The 22,566-nt window shown below is 36.8% G+C and overlaps 1 protein-coding gene across 3 annotated transcripts in view; it reads right to left on the bottom strand.

Annotated features, from left to right (window-relative positions):
* The window catches only part of CNTN3 (contactin 3), a 299,956-nt gene that overhangs the window by 193,875 nt on the left and 83,515 nt on the right, over positions 1-22,566 (bottom strand). For all 3 annotated transcript variants that reach the window (XM_032458081.1, XM_032458082.1, XM_032458083.1), the window contains exon 3: positions 6,146-6,272. In XM_032458081.1, the coding sequence (XP_032313972.1) occupies positions 6,146-6,272 (127 nt within the window). The remainder of the gene's footprint in view (positions 1-6,145; positions 6,273-22,566) is intronic.

Below are 22,566 nucleotides of genomic sequence, written 5' to 3'. Positions count from 1 at the left end.
TAGGGAGTGTCACCTTTTGAAGTTGAAACTAACAAAACTGAGTGACAATAAATTGAGTGACATCAGGTTGTCTCAAAATAATCCCAGGATGTAATTCACTTCATGGTTGATTGTACAAAGTTATTTTCCTTCAAGATAGCTAAAATCTGGTCAGGAAAATGGAAATATAAACAATATTCTGAAGAAAAACAAATGTCATGTGTTAGACTTTGATACAAAACCAAGCAAAAAGAACAAAATAATTTACTAAAATCTTAAGGGGGATGGGCCAGGGTTTGGAAAATATGCTCATACTAAATATTTGTTAAATCAATAGGCAATACTTTACTTGGGGTCTGACAGGAAAATTAGGAATTTAATCACAGAAGCAATTTGTGGTTTTAGATGCAGCTTTCAAGTTAATAAGCAAATACATTTGTGTTCAAATGCAATGTTTGTTAATATGTTTACTGAAGTGATGAGAATAATTGCAGCCCTTGAAAGAATGAATGTCTGAATTTGCATATTCAATACTTTATCCAAAAATAACTAGTTAGGCTTCAGCAATAATTGCTGAAGATACAAATGAGTTAAATTGTGATGCTATGTTTTTAGAAATCAAGTTTTTTTAATGTGTTTTATTACACAGATTCCCATTTTTCACTCACTGATGAATTTTAAGCATATATATTAAAAAAAAAAAAAGCAACAGAGAATAGAGCTACACTGGCATTAAAAACAACTGTTCAGTTTACATTGTTATAGCCTAGTCCAGATTGATCTGTGATTGTCTCAAAATCATTCTGAGGAGCATCATAGAAGACGGCTACTATTTCTGCCTTCCCTGCACCCATTTTAGCTTTTTCTGGTACCGTCTTTCTCATCCTCCTTTGAACAGGGCACCCCTCCCAGGACCCAGGCCTGGCCACTGAGAACAGTCCATGTCTCAGGGCTTAGTGATTGGTTAAGAGCACAACTGTGACCCAATTTATTTATCTTGTGTCTGATCAGTATGTGTTCTCCTTCCTCCTTACCCCACTGCAAAAATATTAGAAGGACAACAACAACCAAAAGATGTTCATTTTTTTTAAACTGCCATCTTTAATATCTCAACTCTAACCTCCACATTTCACCTGGGTTTTGATTGCTGGCAGTATTCGCTATGTTTTCATTTCATGTTTTTCTGACACCATTTGGAGCTTTTGATGACATGAATAGGAAAGATGCCCTCTTTCTCCAGGTAATATTCTGGGGAGGATATAAGTGGACCTGGCATTCTAAGCAGTCATCTTTGTCACCTCAAGGGCAATCTGTCTTGAAATAAGAGCCAAAAAAGGGGACTCAATCCAAACTCAATAATATCTTATAGAATAAACTCTGGATCACTTCTGATCCCAAGATCCTTCATGACACTCCTGACTCCCGAATCATGATCTAATACCAGATTTCCTCTGTTTGATTTTCCCCTCTGTTAACTTCAGTCCATTTTTTTTTCATGTCACCAATTCAGCTTTCACTAAGCATTTAGCTTTTTGCTAAGCATTTTGAATGTATCCTTTATGGGACTTACATCTAACCAGGGCAGTCACGCTTCACTGTGAGAAGCATTCAGGAAGGCATGGGTGCAATGAGCAGTAAGTACATGGTTGGAGGACGGAACCAGCACTGAGAATACAAAGAAGCCTCTGGGAGAGACAGCAGTGCAGCCAAGTCTAAAATGCCCTGTAAGAGATGTTGTCTGCCTCTACTTGCCTCAGGCACTATAGATATTCTTTCTTTTTTATAGTTTGCAATGATTCCAACTATGTAAACATTTCATTGCTCTCAATGGCTGACTGTGGGAGTGGGGACCACAGCTCATCAGCTAGAAAAGTCAGGGTGTTAAAAGGAGTTGAATTTGAGGATAAACAGAGAGAATTGGGCCTAGTAATGTAGCATAATGGACTATATTTCCTTAGGGCCAAGAGAATTTTGCTCCTTGAATAAATGGTGAGCAGAAATTGGTCCATTATTTTTTCCTCTTTCTTATACTGAATGAATTTAGTGAACTTTGAGTAAATTAAACATGTAGGATGTAACTCCATGATAGGAAAGCATACTTAAAAGGGAGAATAGTCACCAGGAGAGAGCTGCATTTTGCAAAGATACGTAGTCCTTACAATGTGTATATCCAAGATGCCAGACACTGAACTTTATTAAAATTGTTTACTTGTTATATAAAGCTGGGAGAGAATGATGTTCTGCTTGCTTCCTTGTAATGAGAAAAACAAAAAAACAGAAAAACAGAAGAGCATTTATAGAAAAGAGCATTATAGAAAAGAGTTGTGGATCCAAGGGTCAGAGTAGAGCAGTGCTGTCCAAGAGAATTTCCTGCAAGCACAGAACTGTTCATCTGTGCTGTCCAATGTGGTAGCTGCCAGCTACATGCGGCTATGAGCACTTGAAATGAGGCCGCTTTGACGGCGGAAGTGAAGTTTTAATTGAACTCATTTAAACGTACATGGTCACATTTGGCTATTGGCTACCATACTGGACAAGCACAAGTAAATCTGGAGCCAGACGAAACGTTGAAAACCCAAAGCCCACATGGGCCACATGCACCTTTAAGATTTATCTCCTTTAGCCTACATTACGTTTAAAAAAAAACAAAAAACAAAAACAGAGTCAACCCGAGAAATAGAGAGATTCCAAAAAGAAAATTTCTCAGCTTTAAACATCTCTTGAAAAGGTTTTGTAATATGAGACCAGGAGTCCTGGCTGGTGACAACTGGCCAGTGCTGAGATGCAGTCGTGATCACTGGATGTACCTACAGCTGCATGTGGGACAGTTTTCAGGAATTATTGAATGTGCCCACATGTTTGTAAGGGCCACCTTTTTCAGTTTTGTTATTTGCCCAGTGCCCACTGGTATTTGCATATTATGCCCCAGGCTAGTCCAAACATGTGGTCTCTTGTAAGGCTGAACAGCAGCAGTAGAAGCGACCAGGGAACCTCCGATTTGGGGGTCTTTCATCTTAGCAAATGCTGGGTATTTCTAACCCTACGAAAAGTCAGAGGAAATCCTTCCCATTTAAAAAAAGTTATTAATACTTCCTCAGGGTAACCTCTTTTAGCATTGTCAGCAATTACGATGAGACCGAATATTAATTAACCTTTAAATACAGGCTTTGGGGCTCAGGCAGGGAGATGCAAAAGAAAGAATAAAATTCTCAGTTAAATCCTAAGACGTGTTATTTCTCTTGAGAATTTCTGAACTTTTGGATTTCTAATATGGCCAATTAAGAGTTCTTTTTACCCAGTGGGATAATAACAAAGACAAGATCTCTCATCAGACGAGTTTGCCTCAGTCTACAAGACAGGCCCCGGGCTTTCAAAGAACATACTTTTACAAGACTCTTCAACTTTAATCTGTATCTTGAGAAATATGTTTGGGTTGCTTTTAACTTACAGATTCACATGGACTGTTAATTTTTCTCCTTGTTGTTTTCTTTTCTTTCTTTCTTTCTTTCACCTGCTTAACTATTTATCTGTCCACTTATGTTTAAAAATACTGATAAAAACCTATTCTTCCTCAGACTTAATTTTTTTAATTATGTTATTTTTTATGTCAGCAATGTAACTACATACTTACACTATTTGTAATTTTTAAGTGAGAGCAAGACAAATAAGAATAAACAAGCATAGTTTCTTCTAGAACATTAAAAGAATAATATGGAATATTACCTGGTTGACTATTAAAGTCAAAAGCTATGGGAAAAAATCAGGCCATAGATGAAGATGTTGTCTAAGTAGGTAGTTATGGTCACAACTTACATGAGTCTATACCCTCACTTACTCCATCACCATCATCCATCACTTACACAGATAACACGTACAATGGGGAGTTGTTTCTTATTATAGGAAAGCCTAATATTTTCACAATGAAAAGAGGTTCCCTCGTGCTTTTACAAGGTCTCAATTTCCAGTCACTATAAAGTGACATTTTACGCTAGTTAGGAGTCTCAACTTTAGAAAATCTTTGGAGCTATAGTGAAAGCATCTGCTCTGTTTGGCTACAAACCAAATACTTTGAAACAATACCTAGCGTGTTAAATTTTTTCATTTATCAGAACTAAAAGGAGTAAATCAACTTAATTCACACAACTCTCAGTCTCAGGTACAGATTTTTGTAAAAATTGCAACATATACTATGTCAGGACACAAAATAAAACATAGGAACTACTCTACAAATTGCAGAACTTTATCAAAATGTTATACAGGTTATCAGTATGTTTAAACACATACATTGTGTTTATAAAATGGTATTGTGTAAATATCTGGTATTATTTTAAATGTATTACTCTAGTATTAAAATAAGTACCTGATATATAAAGAAATAATTACAACAAAAAGCTATTTCTGGATTTCTAAGCTCAAGACTTCTTGCTGTTTGATTAAACCTTACAAACGTAATTAATCTATTCATTTAGACACACACTCCTGTATGACTGTATCTTGTATCTTGATAGTTTTTCAGCTAAACACATTTATCACCAAATTATTCACAAGATAAATGCCAGGAAATAAATTTACTGACAGCAACAACAAAAAAAGCAGCCCACCCATGAGTCATTCACATGGATTCTTTATAATATTTACAGTAATATGTAAAAGGATGATTTTCCATTTCAGGGAGAAACAAACAGATGCACTAAGAAAGTGTGAGAAAGTCCTACAAAAATGCTGGGAAAATAAATGTTTACAAAATAATATCTTAAGTTTATCTGTTCCTCTTTCCCCAAAAGGAGAAAATATTTCCAAATGTTGTATGTGCTAATATCTGATTAATTTGAACAGGCTCATAAAACGTAGGTTTTAGTTTTTTTTTTTTTTAATCATGTTATAGTTCTCTTATTTCTATGGGGTGAGGAAGAGGCAGAGAGAAAACTTCCTATCACCTGTGCCAATTCTGACCAGTAACCTGGAATCATTACATTTATTTTGCTGAAAACACACAGCAGGTGTTCAATAAATATGTTGTTGAACAATGTTGAAAGAGATAGACCTTGATGACTTCTAGATGCAAAAATACAAAGGTCTACCTTCTTACCTAACACTGACTCAATTTAACTGACTGTTGGCCTGTTGGCTTCTATTATCTGCACGGGTTAAGAGAACAACAGAAGTTCAGTAAGATCTACATCGCTACATCAAAAAATTTAGAATGTCATTAATAACAGGCTAAAGTCGGCTTGTTCTGCGAGTTATAGAGAAGGTTTTGCCAAGCGAACTAATATTGTAAACAGAGTTTTCGAGACAAATGCTCACAGTACTCAATAGAGCATGTTGCCTTCAAGGTGCTTCAAGTACCTTCTCATCACCATTTATATGAAAGCAGCATATGCTATTTATAAATAATTCATCTCTTCATTTAAGTGGGTCTCCTAAGCACCCCTAAGAGTAAAAAAAATTGTTAATCTTGTATTATTTAATAAAGTAAATATCCATCCTATCCAAATAATCCACCATCCTCCTCCAAATGCTAATTTTTTTTTAAGGTGATGGAAGTCGAGGTATTTTTTTTTCTTTCTTCCTTATACCTCTCTGTGTTGTTTGAAGGTTTTCAGTGAACAAGTATTATTTATATAACCTGAAAATTACATACCTTTACGTGAAAAAAATCTAATACATTTATTTTCTCTTCAAGAATAATTAAAATGACTTTAGTAAGAATGTATTTTATTCTTCTATATTTAATGAACCTTCTAACATGTACCCAGTAAAATAAAAAAGGAAGGACAGATGCTGAAGTATCTTTTTCTAAAACTATGATTGCTACATACCTTTACAACAAATGTAATTTCATCCCCACAATGGATATGTTCTCAATGAATGCATGTAAATCCAAGTTTATACATTAAGTTCTACCACAAAACAATGAAAAAACATTGCTTAAGAGACTCTACTATGTTTTTCATTAATCAATAAACCTTCCTGTAAAGTGAATAATCAAACATACACAATATGGATCCAAATGTGTACAGATTAGCTCTGTTGAATATAGCAGACAACTTTAGCTTCATGTATTATTCCTTACTGATGGTATAAATACACTGAAGCAAAAAAAAAAATTCACAATTGCCACATCATTTTTTCTTAATTTGGATTTTCAAACTTTCCACTGTACCTGTAATGAGGTGAAGGGTTGCCTCGTGCTTCACAATTTAAAGTTATTTTTTTATCCTCTGAATCAACAGGAAAAATGCTGTTGCTGGGCTCTTTGATAAACACTGGGCCTTGTAAGAGCAGCTCACCTATATGGGTGGGAGACATCCAAAAAATAACCATCATAAGTGAAAGGTACTGCATAAGCTGTACTCTAGAATTGAAGAATAAAAGCAAGCAACTAGTGTCTGCTCTTTAAAAAAAAAAAAAAAAAAAGGAAAGAAAAAGCAGCATTGCTTCTTCCCTTGTCCACAAAGATGCTCTGTAGATCCTGCTTTGTTTATGAGCATCAATTAAGCTGTCCTTAACAGCCTAGTAACACTTCTCAGAGAATGAAAATTACTATCAAAACCACTGCCATATTAATAAGATTACTTAAAAGAACAAATAAGGCTGTACTAATTACATTTTATAACATAAGCTCTACCAAAATTATCACTGGTGAATTATCTACTCCAGGAAGTCCTTCTGTCCTAAGTCTCTTTACAAAACCAAAGCTGTAAAATCAGTGGAAACCCTGAGTACTGTCTTTCTCATGAAATCTGCCATGTCTACAAATCTGAAGGCTGACAATGTTATTTTGTCTTTTGACCCCAAAACGCTCAATAGTTGGTGGGATTTCTATTTTACTACTAGCAAATTGAAGAGAAGGATACAGCACTGAATAAATGTCTTTTAGAAAGTGTTTGCAATTTGGTTAAGAGAACTTGAACGTTCTGAGAATTTCCACATATGCACACAAAAAACTAAAAACTGTGTCTTTGTACTATGAATGTAAAAAGGAATGAGATAATGCCATCACCAACTGCTTAAGCTACTGCAATTGTATAATCATTGCCAGAGCATTTCGGAAAACAAACATATTCACAGGGGGAAAAAAAAAACACCTCTTTACTCTCCCATCTTGAAATGCTGAGTAAAACTTCATGAATAACCAGACTAAGACACAAAGAGGAACCACGGACAGATGACAAAGAAAATGACATGGAAAAGCACCCCAAAAGCCCAGAAACTAACCTGCTACTGAAGTAGTAATAACATTATAACATTAATAAAAAATATTTCCCATAGTAATAGGGCAGACACAATACTGAGAATAATCATTGAAATGATGAGAAATGCAACAGCTAAAGCCACCATGTGAATCCTACGTGCCCACATCTGTTCTCTAATCTTCACTGCCCTGAGAGGTAAGTACCATAACTATTCCCAATGTGCAGAAGTGAAGTGTTGAGTCTAAGAGCTGTGAGGTGACGTGAACAAGTTCACAGAGCATTTTAGAATGCTGTCCATTCTGAAATGGATACGCTGTAGATGATTTGGCTCTAGGGGCCAGACACCCTACGACCTTTTGCCCAATGAACTTGGCCTTGCCACTGGATCTGGCCTTCGACAGGTAATCTGTGTCCAGACTGACAGGTAATTTGTTTACTGTGAGGACTGCCACCCTGGGTCTGATGGTGGGACTGTCAACACCTGATCAGCTTGGATGGGGGCTGTCCACACCAGAAAGACCAACCACCTGACTGACAGTGGGAGATCTGGGTCACATGGTACGAGCTGACTTGGAAACTGAGCTCAGCCACGTGTGCACTCAGTCCACCATGACTGATAATAAAGCATCAAGAAAACTCTGGACGCTGAGGCGTGATGAGCTTTCGGGTTGGCGACACTACTCATGTATCATCACATGTCAACACCAGAAGGGAAGTACATCCAAAGAACAATAAAAGCTTAGCATTTAGGACTCTTCCAGATTCTGCCCTATGCTTCTCTTCCTTTGGATGATTTTAATATGGCTCTTTTCCCTGTAATAAGCCATCATCATGAGTATAACAGCTTCCAGTGACTACTGTCAGTCCTTCCAGTGAATTGTCAAACCCAGAACTTGCAGTTCGTGTTAGAAATGAGGGCAGTCTGGGAATGTGCACTCAAACTTCAATGTTTGGCTAACTCTGGGCACTTTCCACTAACACATCACCACTCAATTAACCCTTATACTGCCGATCATGATTTAAGAAAGCAGCGTGATATCCTCCATCATCCCTGGTTTTTATTTACCTACAAGGGGAAAATGTCACAAGGAAAAAAATCTCACTTTTCCTTTGCTAAAAAGGACAACCTCTGGGAGAAAGGGATTTTGAAATAGCTACTAATCAAACAGCCTCTAATCAAAAAGAACCAATTTTGTCATTTTCTTGAATTTTTTCCCTTCAAATAGTTTACTGCATAAAAATAAATACAAAAACAGCAGTGTTTCATTAATCAAATTTATTGTCTTAGAAATTTGAATATACTTCTAATGTCTGTTTGTAAACACTGGCTAAGAGGGTGGATATTTCATAGCATTCTTCCTAGTGCTATGGCTTCTGATTTATTTTGAGTGACTTAAACACATTTCACTCATTTATGAGATGGTATAGCATCACTGTCCTGACAAACTGATGTATGTAGCGCTTGAAAGCAATAATATAATAACATAATGGTATATGTTTGAAAATAACAGGTAAGTTGGAGAAGGAAACAACAGAAGAAAATTAGGTCTAGATTAGAAGAGAATGATTTCAATAAAAAAGACTCAGAGAGGTGTTTTGAAAACTTTCTTACAAGTGACCACCATGAAAAGTCAAATATCCATCATCATCTAAGAAAAGTCAAATCCCAAATGCTGTTCTAACTCTTCTCTAGAGACCACTATTAATTTCAGATGCCGGTATTAAAAAGCTAGAAGCACATTTTTCTGAGACCCTTTTGAGTGATGATAATAGCTAATTTGCTAACATTTATGTACCAGGCACTATAGTTAGCCATTTACAAGCCTTTCTTCCCTTATTCCCAAGCTGCCTCTGACCCAGCCCCTACCTTCTGAGGTCCAGCTGCACCACTGTCCTTGACTCTCAGACATGCTGAGTTTTGGGCTGACTTCTTTGATATTCTTGTGCTCTTGTTTCCTTTTGTCATTCAGAACTCAGCATAAATGCCACCTTCTCAGCTTAAATGTGACTTCCCCTCCCACCATCTAAAATCATTACCCCTCACTTTCACAAGTCACAGATATATCAAAGCACATCTCACTGTAACTTGCTATCAATAAACATTATACATGTTTATATATATGTTTGTTATTTATTTCTACCTAATTCATTGCTGCATCCTCAACTCCTGGAACAAGGCAGATATTCAATATCTGTCTGCTGAATGGATGATTAAGATGAATGAAAAAATTCTCACAATAATTCAATATAAAGGCAGATACTACTCTACAGCTGGTGATTGATAAAGGTATGATTTTAATTTCAGAGCTTATATTATTACCTTGTAGTTGTCTGGCCTCCCCAGAAGAAATGAGACCCAGAGAAGTTAAATAACCAATCATACTAAAACCGTTTTTTGGTGAGAGACCAAAAACTTTTAGGATCAGACCCTGTTGCTCATATTCTTGGTTTGTTTCCCTTTCCATTAAACCACACTGTTCTAAATATGATCAAAGGTGAAAATTAACCATCAGCTTGTTTTTTTCAACTTCAGTATTTCCTGATGACACTGGAGTTAACAGCCTGTGAGACATATACCCACCATTTCTGAAATTTAAGGCTCCTAAAGGCTTTTCAGAACATCAGCAGCCCTACGACTCTTAAAATATAAGTACGAATTAATAATCAAACATGACAGGTTGATCCATGCTTCCTCCTCAGAAAAAGGGACAAAGGCCACTCAATCTTGTTTCCCTGGAATGAAACAGGTGATGAGAGATTCTAGGGTATAAAATTCTAGTCTCCTGCTAGCAATATAAGCTTAAAAGGAAAAAAATTCTGAAGTCTTCACTAATCTAAAGGAAATTATCCAACAGTTTCTTCAAAACACATTTTGATCCTCCAAAGGACAAAACCTTTACTATTCACAAAGATATTCATAACTAGTGAAAAAGCAGCTTGGCAGAAAACAGAAGGGGATACGCTTAACTAAATGGATTCAATGTAACATTTAGATTGATGCTAAACTTTACTTTTTGTGACAGGGGTATTTTTTTGATATGCTGGCCTGGCTCCTGAGCTCAATTTTAAGTTTACAACCTAAAATAAAGGGCATATAACATTTCCGAACAGGATTAATAAGTCCAAAAGTCCAATCCTGAGGTGATTTTCCCCCTCCAAACACCCAGAGGCTACTAGGAGTAACTGCCTTGGAATGTAAGTACAAGCTTTATGAGCTCCTAAGGTAATGTCACTAAAAGATCAAACTGTGGCCAATCAATTCTAATGGTCGTACTCTATACAATTTTTATGAAGAATGACAAAGAGAAACAGACAAAGGATTACAGGCAGTTGTGTTACTTTTACTAAAATAAATGAAATTCCTAAAAGACAACGTTATCTCTGAAATTCCTACAGTAAAGGAAAGCATATCCCATTTTCCCTTGCTGATTTACATCCTATCTACAAGACACAAAACAGGAGCAGATTTTAAAACGAAGAATGTAAATCCCAAAAGACAGCTAAGGTGGGCAGCACTATTTCAGGCAGAACTGAAGAGAAGGTGAAATCTAGAAAGATACTCAACGTTCTCTTAATGTATTTAATTAAGAGATATCCAATCCAAACAGAATGATCTCTATCTCAGGGCCAGAGAATGTAAAATAGCATGTCGCTGATGAGGTGAGATCTGTATTCTAGGCTGTATTACTCCACAGGAAAGACAATTTAAGATGGAAACATTTTGAAGCAGTGGGACGTCATCTTTTTTTTTTTTTTCTTCTTTTTTGGCATTGACGGTTTACAGCTAGAAAATGCTAAAAGAGACAAGGAACAGCTAAAATAAAATTCCATTTATATTCCTCCAAAGTCAGGAGAGGCTGAAGAATTCAATCTTAAGATAATTCATTTCTTTAACAGATATTTGAATGCCAGACACATGCAGCATGTGAAAAATAAGCCCTGGCAGACACTGCTGGTTGTCTGCTCAACAGTTCTTCTGATTGTTCGCCTTGCCTTCAGAACTTGCCTCTCACCAGAGGTACTGAAAGCACCAGATGTATTACCCTTCGAGAACTCTTTGTTAAAGGGTTTTTACTGGGCAATAGTGTAGACAGGGGAGCCTGGGTTATGAGACCAACCACACCCAAAGACAAGTGTTTTAGTTTGCTAGCTCTGCCATAATAGAGTACCACAAACTGGGCTGTTTAAGCAACAGAACCTAACTTGTCTCACAGTTTGGGAGCTAGAATTCTCAAAACAAGGTGTGGGCATGGCTGATTTCTCCTGAGGGCTCTGAGGTAAGGATCTATTCCAGGCTTGTCTCCCTAACTTGTAAATGGCTGTCTTCTCCCTATGTCTCTTCACCTTATCCACCTTATACGTGCGTCTTTATGTCCAAGTTTCCCCTTTTAATGAGGACACCGCCCTAATGACCTCATCTGAACTAATTACATCTGCAATGACCCTATGTCCAAACAAGGTCACAATCTGAGGTCCTGGGGATTGGGACACTGAAACACAAATATCGAGGAGATACAATTCAACTCATTACAAGAAGCATGGGAAAATCTGCTAGGAGCTTCTGGGAAAGAGCCTCTACCTGGATTTTAGGGGGAAAATGAAGGAAATGTTGATCTTGCTTCTCTTCCTTTATGATATGGAAATTGTCATGTGAAGAAGGAAGGAATGCTGGGACATACTGGGGTCATCTAGACACCATGAGATGGAATAAATATACAGGTATACATACACACACATATATACACACACACATGTCACAGAAAAGCAAGCCCAGAGCCCTCACATCTTTGAGTTCTTAAATCAACATGAACTACATTAACTCTAAACATCGTATGTTAGAAAAATACCCTCTAATACATTGTTGTTACCTGCAGCTGAATCTACTGTAACCTACATGCTAAAAAAGGGAAAAGACAATATAGCATACTTTAGATGAGAAAAAAATAAAATGCTTACCAGGAATAACTAATTTATCCATTTCCCGCATTTGGAAATCTTATCAAGCCATGAGGTTAAAAGAAAAAGTGTTGAAGTGTGACAAACACCTCTGTCAAAGCATGACAAAGGCCCATAAAAAGTGATAAAAATTCTTTAAATTGCTAAATTGATAGTCCACTACATGATTTGCTCCATCTTTACTTCATACTTTGTCCATAAATAGAAATAGAGTAACTTCATAGAAAGAAATATTCAATAGCTAGGGAATTAGACCAGAAAGGGTCTGTTTAAGTTTTCCCTGGAGTGGCCAAGCTCTTTCAAAGCATGATAATTTTTTTTTTTAACCAAGAATTCTATTTTTCCTCTCATTGTAACCTGCTTAAAAAAAGCACAAGAATGCTCACACCCATACACACGTTATGTACACAACATTCGTGTCTATGGTTGTATCTCTGGATTTTAGCACTTTGGTAAACCGATTACAGATTTTGATAAAAGTTATCATTTACTTAACTGGATTGATTAATATTTAATTTGTACTATAGCTGAGTAAAATAAGAAAACTTGGGAGTAATTCTGAGGGTGCCTAATATATCGTCTTGGTGTGTTTAATCCAACAGCTGTACTTCTTATTTGTGAAATATTCTTTACAATTGAATGTGTTCAACCAATTTACATATTGCAGGAAATAATGTACTGGAGGGAAAACAAGCTGAGAGGAGATGGGATGAAGTTTTGTAGATTAAAACATTTTCATAATACCTTGTCAATTTCTTTATTTAAACCCATGTTATTGTCTTTTTATGAAGGTGAGTTCTATCTAGTGCTTTTGAACCTGCCTGACATCTTTCCATACCATAATTCCCAGCCCGTAACGTTACCTTTCTTGCTAGATGGTTTAATAGCAACTCCACATGATTAAAAAAATATTACAATGCTATTGTTAGATGCAGTGTGCAGTGCTACAATACAATCCAACCCATGACATTTATTTGAAAAGAAAAAACACCTAACATCCTCACTTTCCATTCTACCAACTTTCACTGAACATCTTTGAAGGGTGTAAATTCACAAGGTTCTCACCAATGATATTGAATTGAAAAGACTTCATTAATCAACTCTTTTAAAAACATTTCTTTAGCATTTCTTCTCTCAAAGATTTTAATAGAGTTGATTATATTTGTGGTTTCTATTCTTTACCAGAGAGACTTGGTCAAGGTTTTCTGGGGCTCAGGCATGATTCCCTTCGTGTATTTTCATAAGAGTATTTTCTATCAAACTCTAGTTGAAGGCTATTGTTTCTATGAAAAAAAATTATACAATAAAGAATTCCTATTATAAAATGGTTGTAATGGAGAAGCTATTAAGAAATAATGTGAACTGGTGATAGCATTTTGTCGTATTTTTGTAGCTGTAATCTCATAATGTAGAAGAGAGCATAATCTTTCCCACCTGCACCTCGGTAAGCAGAAGCCAGCATTGTGTTTGTAGATACCTGAGTATGTAAGATACCATCTAGCTCCCTCTTCCCACTTTTCCCAAACAAGGATCCTGCTTTTATATCTCTAGACCATTGAGGGGAACTAAGCTGGGTTGTGGGGTAGGTATGCAGGTCAGAGGAAATAGGACAAAGAACAACCACTCCCCAAACTGTATCTGGAACTATGATTTGTGGATGGGGGAGTTTCAGAGTTGCAGAAACTTGAATAGTTAAAAAATTTTTTTAATTATTTTTCATTTGATCCACAATTAAGATTTATTTTTCCCCATGATCTATTATAGACACAGTGTGCACACTCACACATACAACTGATTAAAAATTCTTACAGCATGCTGAATCATAATATTTTTCTTTTCTATTCTATTCTATTTATTCTATTCTATTCCATTCCATTCAATCTGTTTTGTCCTACTCATTTTTGCATATGTAAGCATAAACTATTCTATTAATATCATTACCCATCAATGATTTTCTACCTCTAATTTGATAATCCATGGTCTAGTAGCATCCTTCCTTGATCCCGATGTCTTAGATTATTATTTTTTGAAGAGGGGTAGAACTGCAAGGAATGTAAGGTATTTCTTTCATTTCCTTCACTTAGCAATAATACCAACCTTGGCAATGAAGGAGAAGAACCAACCATATTCAAAATAGAAAGAGTATTTGTGGTCCCAAGATCTACTGATGACAAGAGAGCCATCCCCAAATCAGATGAACTGCTATATCCTCTGTAGTCTTGGGGAGAACAAATAATATTGTGTACTACTTGTAGCTTTGGCAATTAAGGAAACATTTTCTTCTATTCTGAAAAACATTGTTCCCCAGTTCTGTACAGTATGGAGCAACATCACTCATTATACATACTTTACAAACACATGCACAGTCTCAAATGTCAACTCAGAAAAAATAAACATTCACTACCAGGCCCTGTACTAGATGCTATGCATCCACCAAGTCACTTAGTTCTAAGTGAATATTAAAACTGAATAAAAAATGGTACTCATTTGAATGGTACTGCTTTAGCTAATACTGGCACATGTTAAAAATAATAATCCTCAGGACTGGTGAGGATGAGTTACAGTGGATGCTCTCTCTCTCTGTTTGGTACCACCATTCTGGAGAACTTTTTGGTGGTATATAAGAGAAGCTATAGTCATGCTGGAAGTCTAAAGAAACTCTGATAGATTATTTCATTAGTTCTCCCTCTATATAACCATTTAGTAGCAATCTTACCCCATTCTGAATTCTTAAAACAATTTTTGTATATTATACATTATCTTTACTTGTTTTTAACTGATACCTCCTTCATCCCCAGTCTTTAAACTTATAGAAGATAGTGACTACATGTAACACACATTTCTACCACCTAGGCATACCTCTCTTACTGTATATACTAGAAAACTTGGTACATTAACATTTGAATGGAAATGCATGCATTCATGCTTCACTGTAAATGATTTTAATTCACAAAATCTTACAGCTGATCAAAAGAAAAAAATTGGTCATTTCAGAACACCATAAGCAGATATTCTATCTCCAACTGGAATATGTATGTCCAATGACAAAATCATTTATTATATGAACATATGAACTTATAGAAGCTAACTGAATAACTGCATCGATGACTAACAATACCCTGCTGTGTTCTCACAGTAGAGGTATTTGCTATTATTTGGGGGCTTTTTCTATCTGGGTAATTTGCAGGAGCTTGGCCACTACACTTCAGCCACACTCTCTGGCCACTGAAAATACAGGTACTATACAGGAGTTGCTTCCCTAAAGCCACATATGAACAGCACTTTTGAAAAGCAACAGTGCTTTATTAGTAGTCTCTTGCATAACTATGAGCGCTGAAGCCAAGCCCCATTTCTGGATTTTAATGACTTGCCTGAATGTAACAGCCACCAAAGTCATTTAAAAAAAAAAGTTGCGCTTTTGGTGGGCTGCTTACTAAACAGACCTCTAAGAAAGTTGACTGGGCTCAAAGTTATCTTCGAGAGGGTTTTCAAGAGGGTTTCAAAACATCAGGTCTTATCATTACATGGAATGGCTCTCTTTGCAAAATATCCCCAAATCATGATAAATCATTTATGTGAACCATGAATTTACTTACCAATGTAACCAGCGTGCAATTCTTACTTTAGTCTAAATCTTTTAAGGTTAGGCTGTAATGTTAGGATGTGTCAGGCACCTGTTGACTGCCTGAACTCTTTACCACAGGATTTGAGCTCTACTTAGGACGCTGTGTTCACTTTTCAGATAGAACCTGAACTAGGCTGTCTTTCTAGGACTGTGAAAAGAGATTCTTAAATTATATGAAACGTGTATGACGTGACCTATCATATATATTTGGAAACTCTGGGTTGGCCTCGTTTAAAAATCCAAATGTACTAGGCATCAAGTGAAACTTCACCTTTAAAAATCACTAAGTCTAGCAATACTGAGCTTTCTTTCCCTCTGGCAATCCTTCATCTGGGCACCGTCATACAGAGAGAGCACATTCTTAGTTTTCCCAGAAGGCAGCCCTACAGGGAGTGAGACTGCTGGGCTGTCAGTAAGAACTTCACCTGTAATTATGTACGAAATAACTGTTTGCCAGAGAAGTTCCCTCAAACTGACTGATGCCATTCTTCTTCCTGGAAGGCTTTCCCAGTTGATCTTTCAAGACATTGAGTCTCTTTTGATAGTCTAGCCAAAATGAATTCCCACTTTCTCAGCAATTCAGTTTAGTGTATGGATTATACCTCTCCCAAAGCATCTGTATTTCAGTAATTTGTGTGTATGTTTCCTCTTTTTCCTTCAACCTCTGGCCTTTTTTGATTCCCATACAGCACACTGAAAAAGACCTTGCACATGATAGCATGATAAGGGTTTGATAAAACATGATCTAAAAAAACCCTTATTTATGCTGTAGGACAGGAATCAGAGAACTATGGCCCATGGGCCAAATTCGACTGACACCTGTTTTTGCATGACCCATGAATCAAAAACATATTATTCTATGACACATGAAAATTACATGAAATTCAAATTCAGTGTCCATGAATAAAGTTCCATTAGAACACAGTCAATCTCACTTGTTAATGTACTGTCCATGGCTGCTTTAGCATCACAATGGCAGAGATGGGTAGTTATGACAGAGACCATATGGGGGGGCCAAGCAAAAAACATTTACTATCTGAATACTTTATGGAAAAGTTTGCTGATTGCTGCTTTAGGAAGAAGCATGCCTACTAGCAGAACAATGACTCTGCCTTGTGATGAAGAAGATTTTTTCTCTAATACCTTCATCAAGCTTTAGGCAAGTCATTTAGGCTCTCAGAGCCCCTGAGTTCTCTACTGTTATATGGAAATGATACCAACACTATATATACAGTTTTGATACAAGGATAGGCAAAAAAATTTTAATACAGCAGCAGTGCCACAAATGGCATTATTATTGCATATTTTTGCTTTGCCCTTGTATCAAACTTTTAATTACATGTGACTGAGGACTACTAATTTATGAGAAGGTAGTCTAATTAATGACTTCATTCATTAGAACCTCATATCTACATGGCATGACAAATAGGATGGAACTGTCCTAATCTTCATAGTGGTTGTGAACACTGACACCTGTGTTCACTTATCTGGTTTGAGCAAATAATTTCAAGTATTATGTCTAAGACAAAAGGTGCTTATTAATCTGTGGAGAGTGATAACTTCAAATAGCTAAAAAAAAAGGGGGGGGTCTTCTCTACGGCCCACTCAGCTCTTTAAGGAAACAATTCTCCAAGTATTTACTCTCCACTCTCTCTTCCAATAATTACTCACCAAAGCAGTATCAATGGAAAACTCAAAATAAGCAGCAAAGAGCTTTCAAAAACCCCATGAAGCAGAAAAAACATGAGATTCTTTTATACTGTCATTAGCTGAATGTTTATTTTCCCTATTCTCCCGTAATAGGAATAATAGCCAGAGCACTGAGGATTCTCAATTTACTCTGCTGTGTAATCAAGCACACACAAAAAGGCATTTGCAGCATTGTGTATGCTGCAGTAAATATTATTTCTTAACTAAAAGATGGATGGTCACCCAGAAACACATGTGGTACATCATTCAACAGCCAATACTTCATAATTATCTACACAATTATGCTCTGAATATGACTTCTCTATATTTCCAGTACATATGTTCCAGTTTAAATACCATGCACAAGTATGTGTGGGAGTGCACACAAACACGCACACACATACTCGTGGGATTAGAATGAAAAGCTGTTTTCCTATGGTCTAAAATCATACAAAGTATTTTAAAATCCTACAAAAGAACACTTAGTAGTGAAAAATCTTACTCAGAGACTAAAATTCCAGGAGCCCTGCTACAAAAACCTAAGGCTAATATAAAAACACACAAAAGACATGCAAATTGCCATCTGTCCTAAAAATCCCTGGGTGGCACATCAGATTGGCCCTTAAGTTGTACAGGTTCTCAGAACAAGAGAGTGTATGATGCCACCATGAACAAGGTAGAACAGGGAAACCCTATTCATGAACCAGAATTCAAGTGTCCCTTGAATAGCTGCTGAAACTTGCTAGTGTCAGGTTCATGGGTGACACCAATCAATGTCACAATGGCAACACCCGATCCCAGAGTTGCCTGGAGGTGTTAAGTCCAGGCAATGGCAGCCTTCACCACCCCTCTGTGGTTGGAATAAACAATGAATAATTCACCAGAACCATTGAAAATGGCAGCCTACAAATTCTACTCTCTCAGGTCAACAGATACCACAAAGATGTTTATGTTAAAAAAAAAAAACTGAATAATTATAGATTTAAAGAACATGGATTTGTGAGTCACTACACCATCACACACCATCCCTTGAGTTTTCTTTCTTGACTATCTTCCACAACCAATGATAGATTTTCCATGACTACTCAATAGGTCCAAGAAAAGAGCTGCTTCTTCCTTGAAACAGTCTCCCAAGGTCACTTGTCACAAGCTGGGTCTCAGGTCTACCTGAAGCAGTACTCCTTTTTTTGTTTTTTAAACTGTTTTTTTTAGTTAAAAGGAACAAATTGCCTCCTGTTTAAGTGACAGGTGGGAATATTACCTTTGTCTCCAGCAGTCTTATAAATAAGACAAGTAAACCCAAGTTGTATAAAGAGATAGTAGTAAGTCAAATACCAAGATAAGAGCTTACTCAGCTGCCAAGCAGAAGTTGAAAGAGGAAGCACATGGATAAATCCAGTGGCCAGGTAGGGGTACAGGTTTTTGTCTTTTTTTTGCCGAGATAAAGTTTGTTGTTTTTCTTCTTTTTAAGCAATAATTGCCAATGATGCAGCATGGCCAAAAAGCAGTGTTCACACTCAAAAGATGCTTTTCACAATGAGCACAATGTTGAGTAAACATTCTATTATCAGCGATATTTGAATCTTAACCATCTAACATGGAATTTTATAAGTAGTAGTATCACCATGATGCAAAATTGCACAATTGAATTTCTAATGCAGTGGTGGTTATTTCAGGCTCCAAATATCATGTCATTGATTTGAAAGACAAAAAATATAATAAATAAAATGTTGGATAATTTTCATTTATGTATTTATTTACTGATAGACAAATGAATTCTAACATTTCATCTCTTTCTAGAAGTCATGTGCCTTTTCATTTTCTCTGACACACTTCAAAGAAATTAATATGGAGTTTCTTGTGGGCATTATTAGTTAGGCTTCAGAAGAAAACAAAAGAAAACTGCCAATCACTGGACAACTAATAACCATAGTAAAATACCTTGGTTAAATCCCTCCTTGCCACGGTTAGCAAATAAAAACTCTGAAAGTTGTTCAATAATGTGATACTGCTTTAAAATTAAGGAAAGCCATATCACAACAGAGAAAATGACTATCTTCTCCTAGTTTCTTCAAATTAGACACACAGATACTTAAATATGTAATGATGCATACATAATTTGATTATTCCCTATTGCATGTTATTCTCATAAAATAATTTTAAATTTAAAATATCTTTCTCTAAAATAGCATCCAGTGTTGCGTATCTAATCTCAGAGTTCTGTCACTTGTCATTGTCTCAACCTTAAAGGCTGGGTTAATGTTCAAAAAAAGGAACATGCAGAAGTGAACACAATTGTACCTGCATGTCTCACTTATGTGGAAGAAAAAGGCATGTGGCACCTTCGGGCTCACTAGCAAAACAAGAAGAGGGAGCCCTGCCACTTCTCAAATTAACATACGCAGCCATTCTCAAGTAAGAGTTTCCCTTTGAAAGTCATATGGATGCTGAAATGGCCCTTGTGAATGGACATTTTTCTATGTCTCAGCTGTGAATTTGCAGAAATGGAGACCAGGGGTAGGGAATGAGAGAGGCTTGAAACACACAATTCCTTCCAGGAAAGCACTTTTCAGTCCTCAAGAGGGAAAGACAAAGCAGATAAACACAGATGCTAGGACTAGAATTTACCAAACACCAAGCCCATTGTACTATGAATGGAAATCTGATCCCTAAGCCACTTGGTTCACCAAGGTAATTTCGAGTCACTTAATACCAACTGAACCTCACGTTTTCTGACTTAGAGGCGGCTCTATCTCACAGGAACCATTTTCCTTGCAGGAGTCCAGCCTCCCTGGGACAATGGTTTATGCACATTCACTTGAGGCTATTCACCTGGAGAGCAAGTAGAAGAAGCTGAAAACACATGAAGATGTTCTCAGGACACAACTCCTGTCAGTGCACACCCAGCCTCATACACATCTGTCTCTCAAACATTGGGGTAAGGATCAAAATTGTCCCTTACCCAGCCTCAAGGAGGAACCATCTGGTTCTTTTCTTAAAAGGATCTACAACCCATCATACTCAGCAAAGTCTCAGTTCAGCTGGAGGCTCCACAGACAGAAATTCAGGCACTCCCTCGGCCAGTAACTCAATAACCGGCTGTGTGACAGTGAGCAAGTCCCAGAAATGCTCTAAACCACCCTGTTCTCATTTATAGTGTGAGGAAAGTCTGAAATACACAAAAATATGTACAAAAGCATATGGATGTGCATGTGCATAAAATACAACTCAGTTTTACCAAAGATGACTGTTACCAGTGTATTTTCTTCCTTTCTTACCAAAGATTACTTCCTTCACAATTTGCACTTCCTGTTCACAAGCCTCAGGAGTTTTTCCTCAGACCACATCTGCTTCCCCATCTCCTTTTCCCTGAAATGCTTCCTCAATGTTCACCATATCCTGCTGGCTTGGAGAACCTTACACATCTCCGCTCTGCCTTCACCTGTCACACCCCGGCCCTGGGTGCAGGTCTACCCCCTTGCATTGAACTCTCCACGTTTTATCCTTGAACAGTCTCACTGGGTGGTATCACTCTGAAGACACCTCCCCTTAATCTTGATCTCTTGCTCTGAAACCTACCTCAGCCCCACACACTGAGTTCTTATCCTTTGGTTTCAACAGACTACCGGCTCATACCACCCAGACGCTCTTCAAACACCTCAAAACTCCATATGCCCCAAACACCAAAATCCCTGCCTCCTTCTATGTTTCTTATTTCTGTTAATTGCCTCATTATCTTCCCACTCAAATTCAGAAGCCTGAAAGTCCCTGTTCACAATCTCCTCTCTCTCACCTGTCACACCCACCATCCTTTCAATCATGGATCTGTCATTTCTCTTATCTCCAATCTTTCTTTTGGGGGGTAGGGGTAGGTAATTAGATTTTTATTTATTTATTTATTTTTAGAAGAGGTACTGGGGATTGAACCCAGGACCTTGGGCATGCTAAGTACGTGCTCTACCACTGAACTATATCTGCCCCTCTTCTCATCTCCAATCTTATCTTTTTTTTACTCCCATTGTCCTAGTTTGAGCATAAGTTACCCCTCACTTGATGTATTACAATATCCTCCAAGCAGATCTTCTTTCTTTGTTTTTATTCCTTCCAATCTACCCTACAAACCTCCTATGGGCTCAAAGGTCTTATACAGCAAAACTAAGATGCCAACATTCCTCACTTGACAACCTCTAGACACAACCTTTTTTTCCCCTAGTCTTCTCCCTACCACTTGTCTTCAAGTGTGTGACAGGCATATAGTTTAGACCTGTAATTTCCAATGGAACTAAAACTATAGTTTATAACACTGTATTGTACAAGGGAAGTCTGCTAAGAGAGCAGAACTTACATGTTCTCACAAAATAAAGATACACAACACATACATAAGTCTACATTTTCTAGTAATAAAAAAGGAAGATGAAGCAGGTAAAATTAATCTATTCATATATTGTGTATATCCCAATATATCAAAATATTATTCTAATATGCAATAAATATAACTATAAATGGAATATTTTCTGTCCTTTCTTATGCCTTTGTAATCCAGTGTATATTTTAAACTTACGACAACTCTTGCCTTGGATTAGCCATGCTTCAAGCGATCCACAGGCACATGTAGCCACCAGATTGGATAGTGCACATCTAGAGAAATACAGTCTGGGTTTGAAACCTGGCTCCACTTAACTGCCTGTGACTTTAAGCAAAGTAATAATCTCTCTGTACCTCAGTTTCCTCATGTAAATTAATATCTAAAGTTACTGGGAGAATTATATTAAATAAATTAACACAAATAGATTGCTCAAGCTGGGGTTGACATTATCAAAGCTATTCCATGCATGCCATATAAATATAAATATAAATATAAATATAAATATAAATATAAATATAAATATAAATATAAATATAAATATAAAACTAGGAACCAACTCTATGTTACAGTTTTCTCTAAACTTGAATGACTGCTCCTGTCTGTTATAGACTGAATGTCTGTGTCCCCCACAAAACTCGTATGTTAAAGCTTCAACCCCCAACATGATGAGAATAAGAGGAAGGGCCTTTGGGAGGTAATTAGGATTAAATGAAATCATGAAGGTGCAGTCCTCATGTTGGGATTAGAGCCCT

The sequence above is a fragment of the Camelus ferus genome, chromosome 17 (assembly GCF_009834535.1).
Source record: "Camelus ferus isolate YT-003-E chromosome 17, BCGSAC_Cfer_1.0, whole genome shotgun sequence".
Lineage (NCBI taxonomy): Eukaryota > Metazoa > Chordata > Mammalia > Artiodactyla > Camelidae > Camelus > Camelus ferus.
Note: the sequence above shows the minus strand (reverse complement) of the source record. Positions and strands in the feature narration are given on the sequence as shown.